The sequence below is a fragment of the Coenobita brevimanus genome, chromosome 58 (genome assembly GCF_032717465.1).
Source record: "Coenobita brevimanus isolate Jiangsu-jjx chromosome 58, ASM3271746v2, whole genome shotgun sequence".
NCBI lineage: Eukaryota > Metazoa > Arthropoda > Malacostraca > Decapoda > Coenobitidae > Coenobita > Coenobita brevimanus.
The window spans coordinates 14,448,091-14,472,028 of record NC_137011.1 but is presented as its reverse complement, the minus strand read 5'-3'; the positions used below and the strand labels follow the sequence as shown (position 1 = coordinate 14,472,028).

The following is a 23,938-nucleotide window of genomic DNA, read 5'->3' as shown; positions in this document are numbered from 1 at the left end:
ATGGAGGTCGGCTGGAGTGAAAGAACTTAATAGCTACTCTCCCTTGAAACAATTGGCGCACGGAAAAAATGCAGGGTATTCAAAATATTCACAAACATTTGAGAATGACACCCGCGGTTTGGTCCAGTTTTTGCAATGTCATTCTGGAATGACACCCGCGGTTAAAGGGTTAAAGAAACTCATTCTTACATCTCCTGAGGCCTTAAACATAAGCAATCAACCCAGACACACACTTCGCCTTCCCCAACTGCATCCTGCCTACTCCCATCCTCTCAGTAGCAGCATTAATCAAAGTCCAAGGGCGAAACACTGGATCTGCTGACTCCAATCCTTCCCTGTTCCAGTCAAACTCCTCATTCAGCAACCTGCTATAATGCTCTTTCCAGGTGTCTTTAATATCCCCACTGTTCACCACTACCTCCCATTACTCTTCACACACTGCTCACCTATGATATCTCTGCTTTCCCTCTTCATCTGATCTGACACCTTAAATATCATATTCTTCCTTTCCATACTGTTTGGTAATCCAATAAAAGTCTCTGAGACCCAAATTTTGCCCTGTATACAGTAGACCCTTCTTATCCACGGAATTTGCATCCATGGATTTAAGTTTCCGCGGATCAAACTTATTCTAATACTGTACAATGCACTGTAACTTAATTTGAAATTGGCGCAAAACTTGCACTTCTTTTGTTGCTACAGTTAGCATAGCCGCACCCACTGGCGTTCCCACCACTTTGCCAGTCTTATTGTAAACACCAATCAGTTCATTATTTACGTCGTCGTCACCCTTCTCATGTTTACAACTCTACTGTACTTTATTGTGTAAGTGAAAAATGGCTCCCAAGAAACAAGTAAAGGATAAAAGCAATCCTTCTAAGCCAAAGAGAGAGCGTAAGGTGTTATCTGGCATCTTGTCAGAAGGGTCAGACTAGACTCACAGCTTACCTACAGTGCCACCACACACCTAGTCGCCTCATCACATTGGCACTGTAGGAACTGCACTACAATCATCATCGTCATCATACTGCAATCATCGTCATCTATATAGCAGTCATCATCGTCATACACCAATCGTCATCACTGTACGAAGGTTTTGAAGAGAACACACAGTCTTTTGGTGAGTGTTAATATGTATTTGTAATATTTTAAAGTATGTTTTTATTTTGTCAGGGATGTGCCTAGCTTATGTGGATATAATATACCATTTTGTGATGATGACTTGAGTATCCGCAGAATTTGCCTTCCATGAGGGTCTCTGGAACCTAACCCCCGTGGAAAACTAGGATCTACTGTACTTCTATCTATCTATTGCCAGACGTCATAATCCTGTAGGAGGTGGTCGTTTGACTTTGAGTTAATTGTTTTACGGGAGGGGCACTAACCCTCCACTAACCCACTTGTTGATATGTAGGGAGCACGTATGTTTTGGTTATATGGTTACCACCCAGCGCTGTAAGTGGTTTCTTGGCTTACAGGAAACCATTTGGCTTGTCACTCAATGTAAAGCCACCTGTAAAGGAAAGAAAAACAATAAGAAGTGACAGGAAAGATGGGAGAAATAGGAAGAGAGGAGGGAGGGCACAGAAAAAGAATGATAAAGGCTCAATCCGATTGGGGCGTCGTAATTACTCACTAAACCACCAGGCGACAAAATTTGGTTATATGGTTACCACCCAGCATAGTATATGGTTTCCTGGTGTATAGGAAACCATTTGGCATGTCACTCAGTGTAAAGTCACCCACAGACAGAAAGAAGAGGAAAGAATGAAGGAAAAAAGGCAGAAGACGGAGTGTAAAGTCACCCGTGGGCAGATGGACGAGGAAGGAAGGAAGGAAGGAAGGAAGGAAGGAACGAAGAAAGGAAGGAAGGAAGGGAAGGAAGGAAGGAAGGAAAGAAGGAAGGAAGGAAGGAAGGAAGGAAAGAAAGACAGAAGAGAATGAAAGGAAAGAAGGATGGAGGAGTGGAAAGGGCAGACACCCGAAAGCAGCACTACATCGAGTGAGTGGATGGTGAGAGCCCCCACCTACCACACAATAATCTCCATCAACATACCCATATCCCACATCAGGCCCTCTTCCTCCCATTATCCCCAGACATCAACTTTTGCTCCCAAAACCTCGCCCCCACAACATCCTGGAGAGTGGTCAAAACCCTTGGCTCTGACCACCTCGCGATCATCATCACTACCAAAACCAGAATCATCCCAGCTGGCCACAGACACACATACACTAATTATACAAGCACCAACTGGGATGCCATCACAACTGAAACAGAACAACATTTTGAAACATTAAACAGTACACGCATCACAAACATCAAAACCACTGTGCTCACTTTCAATACAATTATTCACAATGCAGACAAAAGACACATCCCTAGAGGCAACAGAAAGAGACAACCCCAACTTCACACCAGAAATTCAAGGGCTCATCAGTCAACGGGACACACTATGACACTCTCCAACATCCCATACACAAGACACCGTACAACAAATACAAGAACTCAACACTCAAATAAACAATAAAATATCAGAACAGCAAACACTAAATTGGAATAATTATCTCCAAACACTTGATCACAAAACAAACACCAGCAAACTCTACAAAACACTAAACAGCATCACATGCTCCAACAGCAACACTATACAATCAGACACTGCCGTCACAACAACAGACACCATACCTTCAAACAAACAACAAGCAAACACTCTCATCAATCACTTTTCACATGTCAGCCACCTAACCCCCGTCGCGATGACCGACGTGTCATCCAACGCAAGAGACAGTTCCCCACAGACCCAAACTTCGCACCTTTCACTTACAACCAGATGAAGCACATCATCTGCAACCTTAAGCACTCATCTGCCTGTGGACCAGACAATATAAGCAACATACACCTTAAACACCTTGGACCACAAGGCATACAAGCGCTCACCAACATATCAAACTACAGATACTTACACAACATAATAAATAACATCTGGAAGCATGGCACCATCATCACCATCCCCAAATCCAACAAAGACCCCACTTTACCTTCCTCACACAGCCCCATCACACTCTTCTGCATCCCCTGCAGTCACTGAACGACTGGTATTACAACTAGTTACACCTAACACACCCCTAGCCAAATCAAAATATGGTTTTGGGCCACTACACTCCACAAGCACTCTTCTTACAGACCTTACACAGAGAGTTTTTGATAGCATGAATTCAGTTAGGCCACCACACAGAACACTCCTAGTCACATTAGACATCAGCAAAGCATTTGATGCCACCCCTCGCCACAACCTTACAAAATATTCAATACAAACATGCACAATAATACAAAAAGATGGCTGGCAAACTTTTTAGCAGGCAGATGTGCACACGTCACATTTGCCAGTCAATCTTCGAAACATCAGAAACTTCACAAGTGGTGTCCCTCAAGGATCTGTTTTGTCCCCTAATCTCTTTAACCTATACATGCATGACACCCACACCCCACACCACAAATACACATAGCTCCTTATGCAGACAACATATAAACACTTACATGTACACACCAAAATGCAAACACAGCCTCACATATCCTCCAACCTTACCTCAACACACTACATGAATGGTTCACCACAAACAGGCTCAAAATAACCCCAGCCTTCTCACAAAGTGGACAGCAGAACATAGTCATATTCCACACCTCACCATAAACAACACTCACCACCACACACACACACACACACACATACACACACACACACACAGGGATTCATTCTAGACGGACGTGTGACACCGGCGCTCCGTACCAAATCATCACGGCCAGTGGCATTACCTAAATAGTATCTTTGTATGAGTCAAGCTCAGTACCAGGTTAGACTAAATGATTGTTCATTATTAAAAGGAAAAAAAATAATAAGTTTAAACAAGACTTGTAAAAACAGGAAATAGAACCAAGACGAAAGAATACGCTGAGTCATCTCTGAGGTTTGTTTAGACTATAACAACACAGAGATTGTAAGTACATGCTTTGCACTTTAAGTATTGCAAAATGGATACATACTTCAGTAAAACAAATTTGGAAAAGAAAAGGGATAAAGGTAAAAAGCAAAATGATGATTTCTACCAAGAACTGGTTGAAGTAGAGACTCACAATAGACTGCTTGACCGTGTAAAAAAAACGAGAAATGGCTTTCAAAAATGAAATTGATGAAATAAGGAAGCAGATGCACTTGCAAAAGGAAGAAATAGAAAAACTAGGAAGGGAGGCCAATAAGAAAGACACAACCATCAGTGAACTAACAGTGGAATTGAGTACACTTAGGAAGAAAATGAGTGAAATGCCAAGTACGGTAGTCAATCACGAGAGTGTTATGGAAGAGTTCAGAAATGACACAGAGACAATTAGGCAAGTTAGCAGTCTTATTGACCAGAGCAGTGATACTGAGGAGAAGATAACACAAATGAATGAAGCTGTGCAAAGCTACAAAAATGATGTAGAAACCACGTATGCTGAAATGGTGAAAGTAAAGAAAGACTTAGAAACAAGGGTGGAGGAAAAAAGTATTAAAAAGGAGGTGAAAAGAATCATCCAAAACAATCCAAAATCAGTCAGAGATTCAGTAGAGATAAACAAATCAATAGTAATCACTGGTATAGAAGAGGAAGAAGTTAAAAACAAGATCACAAGAAACAAAAAGGAGATGGCAAATGTAATGAGCTTACTGAAAGAAGTATCAGAGGAAATCTGTAGTAAAGACACAGAGGAACACAAAAGGTTAGGGAAATACGAGAAAGCAAGACAAGACCTCTAAAGGTGACTTTCCAGAGTGTAAACACTGTGGAAGAGATACTAAAAAATGCAAAGAATCTTAAGGAAAAAGAGGAGTTTAAAAATGTATGGATAAAAAGATGCCTAACACAAGAGGAACTGGAATTACTGAAAGAGAAAAGGGAGGAAGCAAAAACAAAAAATGAGGGAAGATCAGAAGAGGAGAAGAAGAAATTTTTTTACAAAGTAATAGGATTGCAGGTACGAAAGTGGTACACAAACAGGATGGAAGAAAAAGGAGGAAGGTAGTAGAATCATGTCATGACAAGTATATAAACAAGATGATAAAATTCATGTACTCAAATGTGGATGGAATGGTATCTAAATTACTAGAGATGAATGATTATGTCAGAGAAAATGAACCACAAATAATATGCCTAACTGAAACAAAATTAATACCAAGGATATCAAATGACATACTAAACTTAGAGGAATACAATATATGGAGAAGAGACATATTTAAAAAAAGGAGGAGGAATTATAATATTAACTAAGAAAAATCTAAAAGTCAAGGAAATTAAACTAGATATACCATCACAAGTAGAACTGATTGCAGTAGAGATCGACACATCTGAAGGTAAAGTAATTGTAGCCAATTTGTACATGCCACCCAGATCAAACACATGGGAAAGAGATGAATATGAGGACCTGGCAGAGAGTACAATTCAGAGTGTAAGATCATTGCTACATAAAATGGAAGAGAAATCGGAAATTATACTAACCGGGGACTTCAATACAAATATAAATTGGAATACTCTAGATATAAATAGCCAAGAAAGCTGTTGGGACCAAAAGCTCCTGGATCTCGTTCAGGAGTTTTTCTTAACGCAACACGAGGGAGAAACCACCAGAAAAAGAGGACTTGATGTACCTTCAGTGCTAGATCTAATATTTACAAGGCAAGAAAATGATACTGACAGTTTAATATATCACCCTCCACTCGGCAAAAGCGATCATGCAGTACTAAATTATAACTTCAGGATAGCATATGACATAGTAAACAGCAATGATAGTTACAAAAAGAGCCTAAACTATAAAAAGGGAAATTATCAAGACCTAAAGAAGTATTTCTTGGAAGTTGATTGGGAAAATGAGCTTAGAGGACAAGATTTAAATGCCGTATATAAAAAATTTTGTGAATTTTATGAAATAGGAGCCCAGACGTACATCCCACAGCACAAAGAAGCAGATAAGAAAATACAGAAATGGTTCAATACAGAATGTAAAAATTCAAAAGAAAGAAGAGATTTGTTGTGGAATTGATACAGAAGACACAATAGTGAAAGGGCGTATAATAATTACAAACAGGCAAGAAACGACTATACAAGAATAAAGAGGGAAGCCCAAAAACAGTTTGAGGAGGATATAATAAATAAAAGTAGTGATCAACCAAAGCTGTTTTACAACTATATCAGAAGCAAAACTAAAGTAAAAGATATAATACAATCCATTACGGACAAGGGAATCACTTATACACAAGAGAAAGATATTTGTGAAGCACTAAATAAGAATTTCCAATTAGTTTGTACAGAAGAAAAAAATTTTGAGAGGGACTATGTGGAACACGCATGTCCACACATACTACGAGATAAACAAATAGCAGAAAAAGTAATACAGGAGGAGTTAAGTAGATTAGACAGAGGAAAAGCAAGTGGTCCAGATGAAATTTCATGTTGGGTACTACGAGAATGTGCAAAGGAGTTAAGTAAACCATTATTTTTAATTTTCAAGAAATCGTTGAGTCAAGGTAAACTACCTGATATTTGGAAAAAAGCAAATATTGTCCCCTTATTCAAGAAAGGAAATAGACAAAATCCACTCAACTACTGACCAGTATCACTGACCAGTGTTGTAAGCAAGGTATTAGAAAAACTTATAAGAAAAGCTTGGGTAAATCATCTAGAAGAACACAGTATGCTAACAGAAAGACAGTTTGGTTTCAGAAAAGAAAATCATGTGTTACTAATCTGTTGAGCTACTATGACAGAGTAACAAACACAATACAGGAAAGGGAAGGATGGGTGGACAGTATCTATTTAGATTTCAAGAAAGCTTTTGACACAGTACCACACCAAAGACTTTTATGGAAACGGTACCATGAAGGAGGAATTCGAGGCAAACTGCTTTGTTGGATGCAAGACTTTCTCATAAAAAGAGAAATGAGGACAGTACTAAGAGGAAACTACTCATCATGGAAAGAAGTGACTAGTGGAGTACCACAGGGTTCAGTGCTGGCACCAATCATGTTTTTAGTGTACAGTATATAAATGATATAAACAGTAACACTGGAAATGAGTGCTATCTGAATATGTTTGCAGATGATGCAAAAATACAAAGGAGAATTACTAACACAGACTCTTGTAAAGAGCTTCAAGAAGAATTAAATAAACTTCATGGAGTAGTACATGGCAAATGGAATTCAATGTGAACAAGTGTCATGTAATCAAGTTTGGCAAAAGTGGAAAAAGACCAGATTGGGATTATAAGTTAGGAAATAAAACCCTATACACATCAGAAAGAGAGAAAGACCTAGGTGTGATTATCAATAACAGACTATCTCCGGCTGACCACATCAGCGAGAAGGTGCGGAACACGTATACACTGCTTGCAAATATGAGAATAGCATTCACATACATAAATTAAGACATGCTAAGAAGGATAATAACATCATTCATTAGACCAACCCTGGAATATGCATCAGTAGTCTGGAGTCCTCATCTCAAAAAGCATATAGACAAGATTGAAAAAGTTCAAAGGGCCGCTACAAGATGGATACCAAGCTTAAGGGACCTAAGCTACGAAGAAAGACTATATAAACTGAATCTACCAACACTACAGGAGAGAAGGAAAAGAGGTGACATGATAATGCTATACAAATGCATATCAGGAAAGGAGAAAATAGACATAAATGATTACTTAACATATGGAGAAACATCAGCAAGAGGACACTGCAAAAAACTGCATAAGAAGAGAGGTGATAAAGACGTAAGGAAATTCAGTTTCCCAAACAGAGCAATTGATCAATGGAATGCACTACCGAATGAAATAGTGTGTGCCAAAACAATTCACAAATTTAAGGATATGTACGATAAATATGGTTTAAGACACGGGACAGTATGAGCTTCACTCATTCCTGTAAAGATACAATTAGGTAAGAACAATTAGGTAAGAACACACACACATACACAAAATCCTTGGTGTAACATACATCAATGTCATTTAAACAACACATCACAAACACTGAAGATAAATTAACACTATGACTCAATGCCCTGAGATCACTTGCCCATACAACATTTGGACACAAAAAGAAACCATCACCACAGGATACAAACAATATATACGTTCAGTGACAGATTATGCAAGCCCTGCTTGGGCTTCTAACCTCGCTAAAACACACTACAACACTCTACAGACCAGACAGAACAAGGTCTTAAAATTATCACAGGCTGCACTGCTACTACACCCACATACCACCTGCACAAAGAAAGCAAAGTCCTCAAAGTCAAGGATCATATAGACATGAGAGGCACCCAAATTCTCACCGCAGCCTCCACACACCCACATCATCCACTACACTACATGGCAGCACATCCACACACACTAAGAAACATCAAAACAACACCCAGCACACGATATCATAGACAAATACTGTCATCTCACCCCCCTCACCTGCCTCAGACCAGCTTCCAGAAGCATACCCATACTCAAATCACTCACCAATCCATTCAGTCACTCAAAGACAACACACAGCTGCGTGCATGGCCTCCTGATATCCACCCTTCTGAATCCTATCTCCCTCGTGAGGACAGGGTCCACTTGGCCAGGCTGAGATGTGGGCATCATCCAGCCCTCTTCGGTTATCAGAAGAGGCTGGATGACTCCGTCGCTGATGGCTGTCCAGGATGCAACACAGCACCCCATACTATTAAGCACATTATGGAAAACTGCATTGCATTGCACACAACACAACATACACTCCTTTAGAGCTTTGTGGGAAAGCCCGATCTTGGCCATGGCATTCCTTAGGGACTCGGGGCTGTTCAGCCAGACTGCCTAGGGAAGAACTACTACATCAATTACTTGGATTATTGCACACACTCATTCTTCCCTGTAACTTTAACATCCCTCACCAACCTCCTATCAGCCCTCCTGACCAGTTAACCCCTAAAGCGCGGCCAATGGACAGCCGACCCCCCCCCCCGGGTGGCGGGGTTGCATCGCGGTCTGAGTACCTGTAGGAAAATATTAGCCAAAAATCAGAGATTAACCCTAGAATATTATACTTGGTATGGCAGATAGTACTTACATTCAGCTTTCTCCAGAGACAGGTGTTGAGCCTTCGTGGACTACCCAAGGACTTGTGGAGACTTGCAAAGTTGGGTAACAAAATCTTCACTTTCACACCTCCAGCAACCCGGTTTCCCCTCTACCACAGCCTCATTCTGTCACAGTAAACTTTATACTACAACGTACAGGTAGTTTGGAATCCGTATTTGTACAATAAGCACTGAAAATAAGGCTAAAATCAACGAAGCGTACGGTTGACATGCAGCGCGGTGGCGGTCTTCCCGTCACTCAAAAAACACTTCCATTTTCACAGCTAAAACCACATACTACATTATTTTCAATCATATTACTTCCCAAAAGATCACCGCGGCGCGCTTTTTATTCTGCCTTACGCCCGTCACTTTATTCTCATTCCTGTCGGCCGCTCGCACTGACTCGAGAGCTAGAACTCGCCATAATGTCACTTTGAAAGCCTGCGGTACACTGACGCTGAATAGGGGCAAACCGTGCGAAAAAAAGCTAGTATAACAACTGGGGAAACAAGCGTTTCCTATTAGCATAAACTGCTTGTGAGACGAGAGTGCAGATTTACAGTTCTGAGCAGTCAGAGTGCTGCCATGTATCACAGCCAGGCTGGCCGTGCCGCGGTGGGGGGGGGGGGAAATGCGATACTTGGCAACAATAGAGGTCAGTAGTACAAAGGTAAAGTATGCTAATTGTAGCTAAAGGGTGGTGGTACTGATAGACAATACCAGCTGGAACATCCTTGCCCGCGTTTATTCAAAATTAACCCCCCTACCCCTGGGGGTAGGGGGGGTTTTCAAGAATACTCTCCCAGTATCCCTGCTTGTCGTAAAAGGCGACTAAAAGGGTTGGCAGAGGGTTCGTGCCCCTCCCCGGAAAACAACTAACTAAAAAAACAAACAACAAGCCTCAGACAAGGACTGACCAAACGATGACGACCAAGGACCGGATAAAGGACATGGTAACTGGAACTTGGAATGTAAGGGGAGCGAATGATGAGGTGAAAGAGAGAGAGATTGTCCAGGTGCTTGAGGGTGCGAAAGTGGATGTATGCGGAATAACTGAAACAAAATGAAGAGGAGAAAGTGTGAGAGATTGGGAGTATGGATGGGGTATATGTGCAGGAGTAGGTGAGAATGAGAGGGCAAAGGAAGGAGTATGTATAGCTGTGAGTAAAAGATGGAAGAGGAGCATAAGACAGTATGGATCAGTTGGGTCAAGGATTGTGTGGGTAAAGTTGAAAGTTGGAATACAAATGTGGGCGATTGTGTGTGTGTATGCGCCAACGCAAGATCGTGCTAGAAGAGTGAGAGAAGAGTTCTGGACAAATGTAGAAGTGTGCATGGAAAAGTTTGGAAGGAATGAGAGAGTGTTTTTGATTGGCGATATGAATGGTAAAGTTGGGAATGTGAAGGTGGATGGGATAGTTGGTGAGTGGGGTGTGCCTGCTGAGATAGATGAGAATGGGAGTGCGTTAGTGGACATTTGTGCCAGGAGGGGGTTGGTGATAGCCAATACCCTCTTCAGGCATAAAATGATCCACAGATATACATAGCGAGTGATGAGAAGGGTGGGTGGTGAACTGAATGAAAGGAAGGCAATGATTGATTATGTGTGTGTGGATGAAGGCATGCAAAGATGTATAATGGATGCAAGAGTTTATAGAGGCTGGGGGAGTGGACTTTCTGACCACTACTTGGTGGTGGCCAGAATTAAAATTCAAGTAAGATGGAGGAATAGAAGAAGGGAAAGACGAAAGGAAGGAGTAGTTGCAAGGAGAGTGGAAAGGTTACAAGAGGATGAGAAAAAGGCAGAGTATAAGAGAGAAGTGGAGGAATGATTGGGCAAATATGAATTGGAGCAGATGGGAGACGTGGAAGGTGTGTGTAGGATATTTACAGAAGAAATATGTGCAGCATGTGATGTGGTGTGTGGAAGGAAGACAGAGGGGGGTGCAAGGAACAGCGTGGTGGACTGAAGAGGTGAAACAGGCTGTGGCACAAAAGAAGAAAGCATACAATGAATGGATGAGAAAAAGGGGCGTGGAAGAAGTTGAGAGGCAGAAGAGAGAGTTATATGCACAAAGAAAGAGAGAGGTGAAAAGATTAGTAAGAGAGAGTATGAAGAGAGTGGATGAGGAATTTGGAAGGAATTTGAGTGTAAAGTGGAGGGACTGTAAGAAAATGTTCTGGAAAGAGGTGAAAAGAGTAAGACAGGGTGGAAGTGAAGTTAGCAGGGGAGTGAAAGATAAAAATGGTAAATTACTAGTGGAGAAAGGAGAAAAAGTGAGCAGATGGAGAGAACACTTTAAGGAATTGTTGAACGTAGAGGATGGAAGTAATGCGAGTATAAGTGGCTGGGGAATGGCTGGGAGAAGGAGGGAGGTGAGAAGACAGGAAGAAATCAGTAGGATAGAAGTTGTGGAAGCAATGAAGAAAGTTAAATCAGGGAAAGCCCCAGGAATTGATGGAGTGTGTGGTGAAATGCTGAAGCATGGGGGAGAGATAGTAGTAGAATGGATGTGGAAGATGTGCAGATTGGCCTGGGAGGAAGGTAGAGTCCCAGAGGATTGGAAGTCAGGTATAATTATTCCCTTGTACAAAGGAAAAGGGGAAAAAGAAGTGTGTGGTAATCATAGGGGCCATTTGTCTTCTTAGTATAATAGGAAAAGTGTATGGTAGGATACTTATTGACAGAGTTAGAGAAAGAACAGAGAAATTAGTTGGAGAAGAACAGGGAGGCTTTAGGAAGGGAAGAGGTTGTGTAGATCAGATATTCATTCTTAGATCTTTAGTGGAAAAGTTTCTAGAGAAGGGAAAGAAGTTGTATGCGGCTTTCATGGATTTGGAGAAAGCATATGAAAGGGTGGATAGACAAGGAATGTGGAAAGTGTTAAGAATATATGGAGTAGATGGGAAGTTGTGGAATGCTGTGAAGAGTATATACGATGGTGCGAAGGCTGCAGTGCGTGTGGATGGTGAACTAAGTGAATTTTTCTCTTTGAAAGTTGGTTTGAAACAAGGAAGTGTCATGTCTCCATGGTTGTTCAATCTGTACATGGATGGGATAATAAAAGAGGCACAAGGTAGGGTAGTGGATGTTGGAGTGGCCCTGGTGAGAGAGGATAGTGTTTGGAAACTCCCTGTACTGTTGTTTGCAGATGATACTGTGTTGTTGAGTGAAGACGAAGGGGAGCTGCAAGGCTTGGTGGATGAGTTTGAGAGAGTGTGTAAGAAACGGAATCTAAAGGTGAATGTAGGGAAGAGTAAAGTGACGGTCTTTGAGAGAGGTGAAGTCAGTAAATGTATAGCAAGGTTGGATGGTGAGGAATTGGAAAATGTGAGTACGTTTAAGTACTTGAGTAGTGTGATGAGTAAGGATGGAGGTTTGGAGGGTGAAGTGCTTGAAAGGGTACAGCAGGGAAGAACGGTTGCTAGTTCTTTGAAAGCAGTGATAAGAAACAGGGAAGTGCGCATGGAAGTGAAAAAGTTACTACATGACAGTATTGTGATTCCAACTCTAACGTACGGAAGTGAAGCTTGGACGTTGTTGGAAGGACACAAGTCAAGAGTGAGAGCAGTGGAAATGAGTTATTTAAGAGGAGCCTGTGGAGTCACATGGAGAGACAGGCTGACGAATGAGGATATAAAGGAGCATTGTGGTGCTGATGTGGATGTGATAGGAAGCGTTATGAGGAACACACTGAGGTGGTTTGGCCATGTGGAGAGGATGGAGGGTGAAAGACTGACAAAGAGAGTGTATGTGAGTGAGGTGGAGGGGGGAAGAGGGAGGGGGAGGCCGAGGATGAGATGGAGGGATGGGGTGGAGAGGTATATGAGAGAAGGGGGTGTGAGTTGGGAGCAGGGCAGTGAAATGGCGGGGGACAGGGCGACTTGGAGGCTATTTGTTTGTGGCCACCTCAAACGGGATTGAGGTGTCTGGCAATAGATGGATAGATAGAACTTGAATCGCAAACGCGACGATCTGCCGTTATGTCCTTTTTGGCGAGCGTCACAAACGCAACGACCCGTGCTTTAGGGGTTAATAGTCTATCTGGCTACTATTTCCCCCGGACTCATATGTAATCAATTTATTCTCTCTATACCTTAAATGCATGTGGCACAAAACCATGTTCATTGCCTCCCCAAACTCAAGCATCCTTTCCCCTTCCTCATTTCTCATCCCATATGTGCATCCCCTTGTACCCTTTCATATCTCTGAGCTGTTTCACCTACATGACCATTTAAGTCCCCTCCCATAACTAAAATCCCATCATCCCCCATACCACTTCCCACACATATTTAGTAATCCCAGAGTCTATCTTTTTCTACATCATCCAAGCCAGCCTATGGAGCATATGCCAATATAAATGAAAATGTGACCCTACCAAACAAAATTTTCACTACTATTATCCTTCCATTCACTACCATTACATTCATGACATTCCACCCATTTCTCCTTAACCAGCACACCAACATCACTATATCCACCTGCCCTTCCCTGCCAAAATATCTTGTACAGATTATCCCTCCCAGCAATCATTCTGGCTGATCCTCCCCCATATCTAAGCTCCTATACATAGCCAACATCCACCAACCTCCTACTCATCACCTCAACAACTTCCCTCACTCTGCCCTTCAAACTACCCACATTCCAAGAGGCCGCTCAGATCCTAGGTGATTTAGTATCGTCAGGCTTCCCCTTCACATTTTTTGCCAAAGTCATTAAAATTAAACAGAGGGAGAGACAGACCACAGGCACTGCCCACCCGCATAGTCCCAAATCCAGCCATGGGACCTGGGACCCATAGCCCACTAGCAGTGGCCAGTGGCTTTGGTAGTGGCCTCAGGGTACCCTGCCACGACAGCTACAGGGACGCCCTGCATGTGTGCCTTGGCCCCTTGGTACTGTAACTGCCCAGCTGTTATACACCCACTGATAGGGCAGCCTCCTGGGGCACTACTCCCAGGTTCGGGAGCTCTCTACTGGGCAGAAGAAGCAGTAAGGGGAGCTCTCTACTAGGCGGAAGAAGCAGTAAGGGAAACACAATGCCCTGTACCCTCTAGCACAGATCCAAGCCCCATCCCATTCCAGTCCCCACAACTACGCTGGTGGAGCCCATGTCACACCTCCCTTCCATAGGTCTGACAGTAGGTAGCGGGGGCAAAGTTTTCTGGCCACATGCCCTTGCTGGCATCAATAACTGTGACATAGTGGGGTACAATGTGTGATATGTAAAGTGCATGCAGGGTAGTGCATGAGACAGAGCAAAGTGTTTGGGAAAGTATGCTGGTCTACTCTCCATGTTAGTCTCATACTGTAAAGGTCAGCAAAGGGGGATGGTTAGGTAGCTAGTGAAACGGGAGATCCAGCTCTCCCTATCATCGGCATTCCCATTCCCCTTGAGAGTACCACTCTGATCAGCTGGTGCTAGGTAGATGGTCAACCAGGTTCATCTTGCTGGCATTACATGATGAAACCACCTCCAGTCATTTCTTGGGTTTCTACATACTATTTAAACCAATAAAAAGAAGTGTAATTACCAATAACTAGAATAGGGCTCTCTGCCATTTGTGCATTCTTGACAGCTGTGATGGTATTGGTTAATCCAGGGCCAGCAGTTACAGCTGCCACGCCAACAGTCCCTGACAGTCTTGCCACAGCATCAGCGGCGAATACAGCTGCCACCTAAAGTATTCATATTAGACAAGTGTGAGTACGGAATTTCATATGGAAAGAGAGTGAGATCAAGAAATGAGGAAGTTCTGGAGAGTGGATGTGAATATTCTGGAAACTGTTAGAAGTACCGTATATTAGTATCCAGAGGAGGTTTGGCATGTGGAGTTGTTGTACTTGAATGAAAAGACAGACAGACAAGTGAGAAAGTTCAAGAGTGCTGAAGAGTTGGTGTCAATATGTTAAAACATACTAGGAAAAGTACCCTGAGATGGTCTGGCATATGGAGTTACTGTATAAGGAGAGAAGATAAATGAGAAAGCTCAGGACCATTGTGGTGTTTATGTGGATGTGTGTGCAGGAGAATGTTACAAGACATAATCTGAGATGGTTTGGTTTATGGAGTTACATGGAGAAGGACAGTCAAATAGGGAAGTTCAGAAGCATTGTGATATTCATGCAAATATGATGAAAAGGATCAGGAGGAGTACGGTACCCTAAATTCATCTGGCCATGTGGAGAGAATCATGAATGCAAGATTGACTAGGAAAATGTATGTGACCATTCTTGACAGCTGTGATGGTATTGGTACTATAAAGTACTGGTATATCCAGGACCAGATGTCACAGCAGCTGCATCAACACTATACCTGACAGTCTTGTCGTAGCATCAGTAGTAGTAGTAGTTGTTCCCTAGGCAGTCTGACCAAACAGCCCCGAGTCCCTTAGGAAGGCCATGGCCGAGACCGGGCTTTCCCACAGAGATCTCAAAGAGTGTATGTTGTGTTGTTGGCGTAGGTGATTGTGTGCAATGCAGTCTTCCATATTGTGCTTAATAGTATGGGGTGCTGTGTTGCATCCTGGACAGGCATCAGCGATGGAGTCATCCAGCCTCTTCTGGTAGCTTAAGAGGGCTGGATGGTGCCCACATCTCAGCCTGGCCAGGTGGACCCTGTCCTCACGAAGAAGATAAGATTCAGAAGGGTGGATGTCAGGAGGCCGTGCATGCAGCTGTGTGTTGTCTTTAAGTGACTGAATGGAGCGGCGAGTGATCTGAGTATGGATATGCTTCTGGAAGCTGGTCTGAGCTGGGCAAGGGGGGAGAGATGATAGTATTTTGTGTATGGTATCGTGTGCTGGGTGTTGTTTTGATGTTCCTTGGTGTGGGTGGATGTGCTGCCATGTACTGTAGTGGATGTTGTGGGTTTGTGGAGGCTGCAGCAAGAAACTGGGTGCCTCTCATGTCTAGGTGATCCTTGACTTTGAGGACTTTGGTTTCTTGATGTAGGTGGTCTGTGGGTGTAGTAGCTGTGCAGCCTGTGATTATTTTTAGGGCCTTGTTCTGTATGGTCTGTAGAGTGTTGTAGTATGTTTTGGTCAGGTTAGAAGCCCAGTCAGGGCTTGCATAATTCATCACTGAACATATGTATTGTTTGTATACTGTGGTGGTGGTTTCTTTGTTGTGTCCGAATGTTGTATGGGCAAGTGACCTCAAAGCATTGAGTCTTGGTGTTATTTTATTTTTAATGTTTGTGATGTGTTGTTTAAATGACATTGATGTATTGTATGTTACACCAAGGATTTTGTGTGTGTGTGTGTGTGGTAGGGGAGTGTTGTTTATGGTGAGGTGTAGGATGTGACTGTGTTCTGCTGTCCAAATTGTGAGAAGAGTCACTGTAGATTTGGCTGGGGCTATTTTGAGCCTGTTTGTGGCGAACCATTCGTGTAGTGTGTTGAGGTAAGGTTGAATAATGTGTGCAGCTGTGTTTGCATTTTGGTGTGTACATGTAAGTGTTATATCATATGCATAGGAAGCTATATGTATCTATGGTGTGTGGGGTGTGGGTATGTCGTGCATGTATAGATTAAAGAGAGTAGGAGACAAAACAGATCCTTGGGGGACGTTGTTTGTGAAGTTTCTGATGTTAGAAGACTGACCGGCAAATGTTACGTGTGCACATCTGCCTGCTATGTAGTTTGCCAGCCATCTTTTGTGTTATTGTGCATGTTTGTGTTGAGTATTTTGTTCGTGAGGTTGTGGCGGGGGAAGGCATCAAAGGCTTTGCTAATGTCTAGTGTGATTAGGAGTGTTCTGTGTGGTGGCCTAGCTGAATTTATGCCATCGAAAACTCTCTGTATAAGGTCTGTAAGAAGGGTGTTTGTGGAGTGTAGTGGCCTAAAGCCATGTTGTGAGGTGTGACTAGTTGTAGTATCAGTCTTTCAGTGACTAGAGAGGGGGTGCAGAGGAGTGTGATGGGGCGATGTGAGGAGGGTAACGTGGGGTCTTTGTTGGGTTTAGGGATAGTGATGATACTGCCATGCTTCCAGATGTTGGGTATTATGTTGTGTGAGTAGCTGTAGTTTGATATGTTGGTGAGTGCTTGTATGTCTTGTGGTCCTAGGTGTTTAAGGTGATTGTTGCTTATGTTGTCTGGTCCACAGGCAGATGAGTGCTTGAGGTTGTTAATGATGTGCTTCGTCTGGTTAAAAGTGAAAGGTACGTAGTCTGGGTCTGTGGGGAACTGTCTCTTACATCTGATGATACGTCGGTCTTCCGGATGAGGGGTTAGATGGCTGACTTGTGAAAAGTGGTTGATGAGAGTGTTTGCTTGTTGTTTGTTTGAGGGTATGGTGTCTGTTGTTGTGATGGCAGCGTGTGATTGTGTGGTGTTGCTGTTGGAAAGTGTGATGCTGTTTAGTGTTTTGCAGAGTTTGCTGATGTTTGTTCTGTGGTCAAGTGTTTGGAGGTAATTTTTCCAGTTTAGTGTTTGCTGTTCTGATATTTTACTGTTTATTTAAGTGCTGAGTTCTTGTATTTGTTGTATGGTGTCTTGTGTATGGGGTGTTGGGGAGTGTCGCAGTGTGTCCCGTTGTATGATGAGGCCTTGAATTTCTGGTGTGAAGTTGTTGTGGTGTCTCTTTCTGTTGCCTCTAGGGATGTGTCTTTTGTCTGCATTTTGTATGATTGTATTGAAAGTGTGCACAGCGGTGTTGATGTTTGTGATGGGTGTACTGTTTAGTGTTTCGAAATGTTGTTCTGTTTCAGTTACACAGGCCTCCCAGTTGGCTCTCTTATAATTAGTGTATGTGTGTTTGTGGCCAGCTGGGGTTATTCTGGTTTTGGTGGTGATGATGATTGGGAGGTGATCAGAACCTAGGGTTTTGACCACTCTCCATGATGTAGTGGGAGCGAGGTTTGGGGAGCAGAAGGTGATGTCTGGAGATGCTGCTAACCAGTTTAATATTTATAATGAATTAAAATGTGCACACAGTTACACTTGCGAGAATAAGCCAAGACTCTGGGAACTTGAATGGCGAGTAGGAAGGCTTTCAGTTTCATTTTCAGTGGATATTATGACTAAAGGGGATCTGAACTAAAAGACTCTCACAAGACTTTACAAGTCTATAAAACTGTATCCAGAATGAACATATTCATTCGAATGTCTTTTGCCAAATAATCAGTTAACAATACATCCAAATCATTAAGAGTGGGATGCTATTGTTATTGCAGCCCCAGGCTCACTCGGATGTGAACTCAGGCACCTGACTCATTTGGATGTGAACCCAGTGGACTGCAGGCTGAAGCTGCCCTACTCCTGCATCTCTACTGACCTATTTTCAGCACACTGGGAAAGAGCTGAGGGACATTTGTATAACCAGGCTGCATTGTGTGAAGGCATCCTCCTCCAGCATCATTCCTGTATATATTTTTGGAATAAATGAAACATTAAAATCTTTGTACATGTAGCCTTCAGTGATAATTAAAATCATCCATGCTTAGGCCTACCTCATGGCGTGTGTCAATGATGCGAATACCCAATTTCTCTGCTGCCACTAGAATGGGAGAAATGTGGCCACCAGGTAGTGTAAAGATGTACCGCACACCATGGGACTTCAGCACCTCTGCTACAAGTTCCCCACCATGACGCTTACTGTCTGCATCAATCTGAAATTGAGGGTATGTGAGTAATTTCCTATGGTATGGTGAATACATTGCGAAGAAGCTCAAGGATTCAATACAAGTAGTAGCCCAGTTAAGACTCTGGTTATGCATGAGTTAAGCCTCGTAAATTTTTAATACTCTTTTGAGAAAACTAGGAAACTATGTGATTCCCTGACTCTATGACTGGAGAGCTAACTGAAAAATAACAGACGAATTTTATTCTCGTAATGAACACAGGTCGGTGGGGGCGCTTGTCATCCACTCAGTGTAGTGGTACTCTAGCTCAGAGTGACAAGCCAAATGATTTCCTGTAAACTATGAAACCATTTGAGGGGGCCACACAACAGAAGGGGGTTCACAGACCATCAGCTGGACAAACTTCACTTGGGCAAAACAGTTGTCTAAATGATTCCATATTTTGTGTTAACAATTCCTTTGTAGCATGATTATTTTGCTTAGTAAAATAAACACATTTTCATCAACTCTTCTTGTTTAGTAACACAATTTAATCGACTTTTCTTTCCAATACACTTTCATTGGTGTCTTAGCAGAATCCAACGGTCACTTGTACAGAACAGTAATGTACACGTCAGAACACTGTAAGTTGTACTTACCAGAGAGGACAGAAGAGGAGGGGGGGCTGCAGTACGATGTGTCAGAGAGCCACAGCAGCACTAGACAGCCAAACAGGTTTTGAAGGAAAACTCATCGCTTACATTGCCATTTAATAATAATAATACTGTAATAGGCTCGTTTGTATATCGGCACTGTGGCGGTGGAGGAATACGATGGAGAGTGAGAGAACATCCACCTTCCTGCTGCAAGCCAATGAAAACTCTGCAACAGAATTCTCCCTCCCCTGCCTTAGCCAATCAAAACTCATCTACTCCCTACCGCTGCATCTCCCAAGCAACATCCTGTGAGCTGCTAGGCCCACCAACCATCGACCCTCCCTCCCTCCCTCTCTCCCTCCCTCACTTTCATATTACAGTACAGTAAAACCTTATTCTTTGTGTGTACTGTAGTTCTTTATTTTCTTTTGGAAGGATTGTGGCTCGATGTTTGATGACAACAACCATCTCATTCAGGATAATAATGTACATTTAGTCAGAAGAAAGGGTCCTTCATGCCGGATAGTCAAAGATTTTATGCTTAATGCTAGGTACCATTTTAATTTTGTGGTAGATGGTGATGACCATCATCTACTCACTTGATGTGGTGCTGCCTACTTCTTCCTTGGCCTTTATCATTCTTTTTCTGTGCCTGCCGTCCTCTCTTCCTATTTCTCCCATCTTTCCTGCCACTTCTTATTGCTTTTCCTTCCTTTACAGGTGGCTTTACATTGAGTGACAAGCCAAATGGTTTCCTGTAAGCCAAGAAACCATTAACAACGCTGGGTGGTAACCATATAACCAACCCATACGTGTTCCCTAAGTGTCAAGTGAGCTGGTGGAGGGTTAGTACCCCTCCCCGTAAAACAAATAACTCAAAGTCAAATGGCTACCCCTTACGGGATTATGGCATCTGGCATTAGACAGATAGATAGACAGACCATTTTAATTCAGCCATTGGCTATGCCGAATAATGTCATATGCCAGGTAGTGCCAAGATGGATAATTGGGAGTTTACTGCACTCTTAAAGGACTTCGTCTTTACTTATTCATTTTTTTCTGGACAAACCCCTTCACTAGTATTGTGGCCGTCACCAAGGCGTTTCCAAAAAATGTTAGATTGTAGGGATTGTATGAGGAGAGAATTTTCAAGATGGACTTGTTATGGATTGCAGAAGAAAGATAAAGCTGAGTCTGGGGTTTGATTGCAGTTTTATTCTCAAGAGGAAGTCATCATGACAAGATCAGTACTAAGGTGAGAGCGGTTTATGCTACCTAACGTCATACCCTCTACTCCTGCCTTTTCCACCATGCCTCTTCTCCTATCGTGTCCTAACCCCTTCTGCCCTGTCTCTCCAATTTCCCTTCTATATGACTGGTTGGGTCATATGTGTGAGGAACTTTCCATCAGGTGTGTGGTGTAACTTTGCATGACATCAGATGTGCTGTGTGTGAAATTCCCTAGATAGAATCTGCACTGTTGTTTCCTCCAGCTTAGACACGACTTTCCTCAAACCTCTATAAGGCATCTTAACAGCCTATATGTCACTAGCTATTATGTAGTGTGTTATATTTTAGTGTCTTGACATTGTTCGGTAATCATAGGGGCATTTGTCTTCTTAGTATAATAGGAAAAGTGTATGGTAGGATACTTATTGACAGAGTTAGAGAAAGAACAGAGAAAATACTTGGAGAAGAACAGGGAGGCTTTAGGAAGGGAAGAGGTTGTGTAGATCAGATATTCATTCTTAGATTCTTAGTGGAAAAGTTTCTAGAGAAGGGAAAGAAGTTGTATGCAGCTTTCACGGATTTGGAGAAAGCATATGACAGGGTAGATTGACAAGGATTGTGGAAAGTATTAAGACTAGCCTATATGGAGTAGATGGGAAGTTGTTCAATGCTGTGAAGAGTATGTATGATGGTGCGAAGGCTGCAGTGCATGTGGATGGTGAACTGAGTGAATTTTTCTCTTTGAAGGTTGGGTTGAAACAGGGATGTATCATGTCTCCATGGTTGTTCAATCTGTACATGGATGGGGTAATAAAAGAGGTAAAAGGTAGGGTTGTGAATGTTGGAGAGCCCCTGGTGAGAGAGGGTAGTGTTTGGAATCTCCCTGTACTGTTGTTTGCAGATGATATTGTGCTGTTGAGTGAAGACAATGGGGTGCTGCAAGGCTTGGTGGATGAGTTTGGGAGTGTGTGTAAGAAATGGAATCTAAAGGTGAATGTATGGAAGAGTAAAGTGATGGTCTTTGAGAGAGGTGAAGTCAGTGAATGTACAGCGAGGCAGGATAGTGAGGAATTGGAAAATGTGAGTACATTTAAAGTGGGGTTGGTGGAGGATTAGTGCCCCTCCCCGTAAAACAATTAACTCTAAGCCCTTGGCCACCCCGTCTGGGATACATGGCGTCTGGCAATGAATGAATGAGCACATTTAAGTACTTGGGTAGTGTGATGAGTAAGGATGGAGGTTTGGAGGGTGAAGTGCTTGAAAAGGTACAGCAGGGAAGAAAGGTTACTGGTTCCTTGAAAGCAGTGATAAGAAACAGGGAAGTGAGCATGGAAGTGAAAAAGTTACTACATGACAGTATTGTGATACCAACTCTAATGTATGGAAGTGAAGCTTGGACGTTGTTGGAAAGACACAAGTCAAGAGTGAGAGCAGTGGAAATGAGTTATTTAAGAGGAGCCTGTGGAGTCACATGGAGAGACAGGCTGACAAATGAGGATATAAAGGAGCGTGGTGGTGTGGATGTGGATGTGATAGGAAGCATTAGGAGGAATACACTGAGGTGGTATGGCCATGTGGAGAGGATGGAGGGTGAAAGACTGACAAAGAGAGTTTATGTGAGTGAGGTGGAGGGGGGGAGAGGGAGGGGGAGGCCGAGGATGAGGAGGGATGGGGTGGAGTGGTATATGAGAGAAGGGGGTGTGAACTGGGAGCTGGGCAGTGAAATGGCAGGGGACAGGGCAACGTGGAGGCAATTTGTTTGTGGCCACCCCGAACGGGATTGAGGCGTCTGGCAATAGACAGATAGATAGACGTTGCTCGGTCACGCCAAGCTGTTGTACCTATAAAAAATTATATATTCTGCCATAACCTATGAATACATGGTACTCATCAAGATATAGTATAGACACAATAATACTCTAGAACCAAAACATATTGTATGGAGTACATACATGGTAGTAAAAACTGAATACAAAATACTGTATAACATATTATAGTGATATACTGTAATAGCACAAATGTGTATGTCTTTGCATAACGATGGCCAGTACTATAACACCCGGGCTTGTCTGACCGTTCTGTCTTTGCCAGGATGTCCTGCATTTGTACTATTGTGTACTGTCCTTAAAAAGTGAGGTATCATATCATTAGGTACCACTAGTTGTCTGTTATTTCTTCTAGGATTTAGCTGTCCTGGGTTGATCCTATACCTGTATAAGACATTGCCAACTACTGTGAATTCTTCGAGTGGTATGTGTAGCTTGGGTAACTGTATGGCCTCACCACTCTCCAACTTATATACAACTTTAGACCTGAAGGATCAATGACTTACCTGAACCCACAAAACATATGAAAAATTAGGCAGAGCTATAAAAAGTATGAAAGAAGTAACAGTGGTAACTTGGATGATGCAATCATCTTGTATCCCATGAAACTGGGTGAAAAACCCACCACAGACTGAAAGGACAAGTTACAGAGATGAACGCAATAACTAAGTGCCTCAAGGCATCTACCCCCACCTTTACTTTCTTCAAATTAAAAAGAAAAAACTTTAGTAAAAGATATTCTCAGCCTGATATTAAAAATAAATATATCCCATGCTGAAATAATAATACATTACTGTACTCACTGGGCCATTAAATCATGTAGCGACTGGTATATGTTTAGAGCGGTGAATAATGAAGCAAGACCACAATTATCTTGCATCTTATTAACCTAATAAGAGAACAGAAGAGTTAAACTTCCTACCTTATGCAGCCAGATATAGGGAAGATTAAACCTGGAGAAAAACCATCCAATTCCAATCCCAATAACAGCACTGAACACGAAAAGTCCCCACATTGGGATTTCGTCCATTGTGTCAAGGTGTGTGGCTGGTCGTCACCCACTCCTGTTGCAAAGAATTCATCATCACTGTCAAAATTTTCATTAACATCACCACCGCCACTGGTCATCATCACCATCATCATCATTATATTTCATCTATTTTATCCATATAGCAACTTGGTTCCTCCTTATCCACTGCTGATGCAAAGATTTCATCATCAGCAGCAGCAGCATTAGCATCAACATTCAACCATCATAATCATTAGCTTCATAATCATTAGTACCACCAACATCATCATCATCAGGTATTGACAATGTGCCTAAATGTCATGGCACTGTACACCCTGGGTGGAGCAGCTGTGGCATCCACCTGGGGATCAAACCACTTCACATTTCCCTGCATTTCACTGTGGAAAGGACCCTGACCTGGCCCTGTGGAAGTGCTGTCTACCACTAGGGGGTGCCAGATCCCTACTTGGAGTACGCTCTGTACTGAACTGCACCTGTGGAATGGCCACAGAAGCAGTTA

The 23,938-nt window shown here is 42.6% G+C and overlaps 1 protein-coding gene across 1 annotated transcript in view; it reads right to left on the bottom strand.

Moving 5' to 3' along the window:
- Positions 1–23,446, bottom strand: part of LOC145402544 (2-hydroxyacyl-CoA lyase 2-like) — a 172,828-nt gene extending 149,382 nt beyond the window's left edge. Inside the window, exons 1-3 of the mRNA XM_080274549.1 lie at positions 23,332–23,446; positions 18,587–18,745; positions 14,668–14,812 (exon numbers count right to left, since the gene is read on the bottom strand). Coding sequence (XP_080130675.1) covers positions 14,668–14,812; positions 18,587–18,745; positions 23,332–23,439 — 412 coding nt within the window. The 5' untranslated portion in view covers positions 23,440–23,446. The remainder of the gene's footprint in view (positions 1–14,667; positions 14,813–18,586; positions 18,746–23,331) is intronic.
- Between the last annotated feature and the right edge of the window lie 492 nt (positions 23,447–23,938).